At 33.5% G+C, this 5,481-nt stretch overlaps 1 protein-coding gene across 6 annotated transcripts in view; it reads right to left on the bottom strand.

Annotated features, from left to right (window-relative positions):
* Window positions 570-5,481, bottom strand: part of LOC107630027 (serine/threonine-protein kinase dst2) — a 15,310-nt gene continuing 10,398 nt past the window's right edge. Inside the window, exons 12-19 of one of the 6 annotated variants that reach the window (XM_016333029.2) lie at window positions 4,436-4,564; window positions 4,152-4,284; window positions 3,358-3,475; window positions 2,922-3,147; window positions 1,961-2,161; window positions 1,794-1,882; window positions 1,449-1,548; window positions 570-820 (exon numbers count right to left, since the gene is read on the bottom strand). In XM_016333029.2, coding sequence (XP_016188515.1) covers window positions 1,449-1,548; window positions 1,794-1,882; window positions 1,961-2,161; window positions 2,922-3,147; window positions 3,358-3,475; window positions 4,152-4,284; window positions 4,436-4,564 — 996 coding nt within the window. In that variant the 3' untranslated portion in view covers window positions 570-820. Of the gene's footprint in view, window positions 821-1,099; window positions 1,549-1,793; window positions 1,883-1,960; window positions 2,162-2,921; window positions 3,148-3,357; window positions 3,476-4,151; window positions 4,285-4,435; window positions 4,565-5,481 lie in introns of those variants that run through there. The other 5 variants (XM_016333028.2, XM_016333032.2, XM_016333031.2 and 2 more) reach the window with 5 other exon arrangements.

The raw sequence follows: 5,481 nt of genomic DNA, 5'->3' as shown, positions 1-5,481 counted from the left end.
TATTTTTTAAAAATATTTTTATAAAAAATTACAAAATATTTTAATGAAAAATTATTTTATATAATAATATCTTTAACAAAATTAGTTAATTAATAAATTTTTGAATATAATAATTTAATTATTTATCAAGTGATATAAAATAAAATTTTAATTATTTTATATTTTTATGTTACAGTTTAAAATATTATTTTAATATAATTTTTTAATATTATAAAAAAATTTGCATAATAATTAATTTTAATAAATAAAAAATACTCATATATTTTGTATTTATATATTTTATATTTAATTATTTAAGAATAAAAAATTCTATTGCTATTTAAAATATTGTGTATTAAAGTATTATCATTTAAAATATTTATTTATGTATTTTGATATTCTATATTTATTAGAGTCCATTAATACTCTTCTTTTATATTAGCCTTTAATTTTAATCTAATAAAATCTAATGATCTATATAAATGCGGCACATTCAATAAACACATAATTGTTGTGCACATTTTAGACATACCCTTATCATTATCATTATTATTATTATTATTATCATTATTGAACGGATATTTATTTGACTTGACAACTGACAAGAATCCTTTCTCAGTTTAAATATTCTTCCATCAAATCCAATAATAAGAACAAACGCCACATCCCAATATGTTACTAGCCACCAATTTTCCTCAGCTAGTTTTCAGAACCATCAAATGCACAAAAACTTAAGCCTGGATGTCATGAAAAGCAATGATTGCCCAGGAAAAGTCCAGCAATCGGGTCTTCAGGTTGCTCATTCTCCGTCTTTTATGGATCCCCTTATGGTGCAACAACTCTACCATAAACCAGCACAAATCAAAGGAATCGAATTCAATTGGCACGTGCCCACTAATTTGGCAAAGGCACCACAGATTTCCCACTATAATAAACCATGTTAATGGACTAGAAAAAGAACAGGCTTCAATACAATTAATGGCCGAAAAAATAGTGTTTCCAAACTGAATTATCGTTTTGACCTTTTGTTTATTTTTTGAAAAACATCAATGATCAATGAGTATAAATTAGCATTGGGCAGGGACCTGAATACGGACATTCAATCCATACGTAATCACTAAATTGAATGAAACGAACATCATTTCATTGAGATAAAAAGATTAACATTTTTTGCATTGCTAAAATAGCTCTGACTAGTGTACGAGGGCAACACTAGTTGAAGTACATAAGATACACGATATGTACATACAAATATCTGATAGCTTACTAAACCCTATACTAGGGTTTACTTTACACAGACTACAACAGAACGTGAGAAGAAACCAGCAAAACTTGGGTCCTTATGGCAAACCATACTCTATCTGTACGAGTATATCACATCAACGGGATGAAAAATAGAAAAGCAGTAGTGATTTTTTGCAGCCAATAAGGATTGGGGAAGTAGAATAGAGACAACGAGATCTACCTACCTACAAACGAAGAATGGTTCTAAGCGTGTCCGAGAGATTTTGAATTGTCCGCTGCTCCTGCGTTGCTTGCAACTCCTGCAGTGGCATATCTTCGTAACACCTTACAACAAATAAAGCAATTTAGCTAAGATTTAAGAATGATCATTTTTTAAATAGAAACACAATACACACGGAGGAAAGGAGCAAAAGGAAACCATCCCATCGGAAACCCAATATTGTGATTTCTTGACACAAGCACACAATGGAGTGAAAATATATAGTTCTCTACAGCTATAGATAAGTAAAAATTCTCATAAAAATAGTAAAACTTTCAACCCTGCCCAAGTGAAAGTTGAAGGGATGTACATCTTATGATAAGCTAAAGCCTGAGCCAAATTCATTAGAGTGGAACTTGATGTAAGCCGCTGGTAAATGCTTGGAGGAAGGGGCATCTGCTGCATGTCAATTAGCAAACTGATAAAAAGAGTCATAAGGTCATAAGAAGCGCATGACAAGAAAGTGCACAAAGTCACCTCATTTAGTCCTCTCCGACCCTTTTTGGATTGCACATCACCACTAAAAAGCTCTTGCAATGATTCTACTTCCCCAGTCTCACTGGTATCTGGTTGCAAGCCACCAAGCACATTATCTGACAGCAGAGCAATTGGGGATATGTCTGTAGCCCTTAAGAACGGAATGGGCACTGTATTACCAGCTGCATAAATGGACCATAGCTGCAATAGCAGCGGTAATAAAATATAAGTATGAAGCTGACAGTCTAAATAGGTCGTCAAGATGGCCACAAAAGAAAAAAAAAATGATACGATTAATGATCCAATAAAGAAACCAAATCCAGATGTCTGCCAAGCAAATAAAGAAGAGGAAGAAATACAATGTTCTTGTCCTCATGTGTCTTAAGGATCACAAATAACTTTCATAACTAAAAAAGCAGAATCTCACATAATAGTAATGATCTCATTTGGTGTAATATCATTTTTTATAGAAAAAGAAATTTGATAGTAAGAAAATAATGCAAATATTGAAAAAGAAAACATGTATGTCCTACCAGATCATCCATGTAAGAAGGCATGCAAACTTTCTGCAATCTACCAAAGAAATATCTTTTGAGAAAAAAAAAATCCCATTGCAGAGACCACCATATAGAAGTTATGAAAGAAACCCTAATTTCAAATCTTAGTCTAAAGATTAAAAGTCTCCTTGTAAATTGTACCATTGCTTTCCAGCCAAAGACACCAAAAAACGGGGGCAAAATTATAACATTGGCAGAGTTTATGCTTGTTCATAACTGTAAAGCCTCTGAATTTAGCAAGAATCTAACGCAGGTCCTCAAGAAAAACTGAGTTATCCATAAATATGTAAAACGCTTGATCCAAATACAATTCACAATAAAAACAACACAAAAGAAGACTGCAATTAAGTAATATTATAGTTTAGGGCAGATATAATGATATATAAACCAAATTACAGAAATACCTTATCCTGTAAAGCAAATGACTTGCGGAAGACTGTATCATTCTTCAACGTGCCAGTGCTTATATCACTACCAATTCCAGCGTGTGCACGAAAACTACCTTGCGTTTTGAGGTTCTGCTCGGTTGAATTTCTAACACGAGGTAAAGTTGATTGTATGGTATCTGTAGTTGGATTAGATCCTCTAAAAGAGGCAATGTTTGTTGTACCAACTTTTAGGGTGTCAACCCTAAAAGATTATCCACAAAAGACATAAAAGAACATCAGGACACATGAGGAATGAAAAGCAGAAGAGAGGAGATGGCTCTGATATAAGAACGTGATATGTACTTTTAAGTTTGCACAAAAGAAGACTGTTATTAACAGCGAGAGGAATGACAGATAAATAATCTTTTGAAACACATGCTTTCAAATCATAGATATACAGACTAGCAAGTACCTAGAGTCGGCCAATCCTGTTCCACCCGTGAAAGCAGATAAGGAACCTGCAGAATCTCCATCCTGTGTGATCTTATGTACCTCATCTCCATGGACTATCATAGTTCCAAAGTTTCCTGCTAATAATACACATAAAGCACACTTAAAAAATAGCTTCAATTTCTCCCAGTTTAGGAAGTGCAAACTGGAGAGAGAGAGAAAGAGAGAGAGAGAGAGAAGGGGGGGGGGGCAGGGAGATCATAATTATAAAGTCTAAATCTTTGTTTCGATGAGAGCAAATATATTAAAAAGAAAAAAATTTGAAGATTTAAATAATGAGAAAATTTGGAAACATTGTTGCTTCCAGTGTTATCAGACTTATCTTTCTTTACTTTTCTCAATTTTTCTCTTCAACCCAAATACAAAACGTTTTGAATTTCACAAGTTTCTTTCATCCATATTTATTTCCCTAACTTGAAACACAAGGACCATGACAACAAGATAGACAACTGCATAAAATATAAAAATATACAAAAGCACATTTCCCAAGATGAAGCAGATGGAAGAAAGCAGCTTGGCAAAAATTTAGCTGAAAACTTATTGCTAGTTAGAATCATTATCATGCATGCCTTAAGTAATTACTAACTAGGAATAGCACAACCACTGGAAAGAAAGGATTATCTCAAGATGACTTTGGCTTATAGACCTCAGAGCCTTTTTTCATTCTTGTACTCCCTCATACTTTAGTAACATTAGGATATCAACCTTGAGAAAAGAGTTGAACAAAGCGAGAGTAAAGATAGAAGAAATACAGACCTTCACCTCCATCATCTTCCCTCACGCCACCACTTGAAGAAAGATCAGTGGCCTCCTGCACTGCTAGGTTCTGATGTCCGGATGGAACAGTATCTCCATATTCATCATTTAGCATGGAAGTTACCATAGGCTGCTTCAGATTGGGAACATGTGTCATGTATGTAAATTAGTATCTTCATTTTCATTTTTTTTCAATGAAATGAGAGTCTGAGTAGAAATTCGTTTGTGCGCACATGTGTGGGTGTGAGAGACAGAGGAGAGGCAGGAAGGAGTTTCAGTTATACCTCATCTTCCAATGGAGTTGGGGCCAGAGTTTGCACCTGCAAAGCCATTGATGCCCTGATTTGCCTTGCCTTTTCCAGTTTTGGCAACACTGCAGCAGATCCAGTTTTCCATTTTTCAAAGAATTTATGCTAGATAGCCACAAAAAAGAACTCAATTCAATGAATTTACAGAAATGAAAGGAAAGGAAAATGTAAAACTGAAACTAAATGAAATCAACAGTATCAAATATCAGCCTTATGCGGCAAATAGCAGCATGAATGCGCTAAGACCACAATACAATGATCCTAAAAAGCATGTACTATGTCAAAGAATCACCTAACAGCAATAACATCCACTATGTCTTGTCCTGCTAGAAGTAAAGGAATCATTTGAAAACAAGGAATATAGATTGTAAGAAAAATTACCTAATTGCACTTAGCATATTTTGGCAGTCATTTTCTGTTCATAACTCCAAACAAAAATCCTTTTTTTAACCCTTTCTTATTTAACGAAGGGTGATAGAAGTTAATCCAAGAGGATAGGAATTAATAAATATATGTTGGTCTTCAAAAGTATTTTATCTAAGGTAGCCTAATTAGAGCAATCACAAATTTTACACATTCCATATAAGGCTACTAGAGCCAGGGGAAGATGGAGAGAGCTTAGGTGAAATTGTACAAGCAGTAAAAGAAAAAGATGAAACTCCATATGTTATGGTGGAAACAAATAGGGTAGCAATGCTAGAATAGCACAAGCTGAAGTAAAAAATATCAAACAAGCATAACAAGGACAGCTACATCTACCTTTAATGTTTTTCTATTTTTAGGATTTTATGAAGGAGAAAAAGTAAAACAGAAAAACAAAAAGAGACATGATTTTTCATCACAAAAACCTAAAAACTGAAAATGAAAACAAATAACATTTTCACAGACCAAACAAGCCCTTATGATCTCATAAATTTCCCAGATTTTTCATTAAGCATCCAAGGCAAATTTTGAAACCATTTCATCCTTCTCTTATTTTGATACAAGAGGAAATCTTATCGGGGAAAAAAAGGATAGATTAT

Source organism: Arachis ipaensis, chromosome B03 (genome assembly GCF_000816755.2).
Source record: "Arachis ipaensis cultivar K30076 chromosome B03, Araip1.1, whole genome shotgun sequence".
Lineage (NCBI taxonomy): Eukaryota > Viridiplantae > Streptophyta > Magnoliopsida > Fabales > Fabaceae > Arachis > Arachis ipaensis.
The sequence above is the reverse complement of the archived record's forward strand: the minus strand, read 5'-3'. Positions and strand labels throughout refer to the sequence as shown.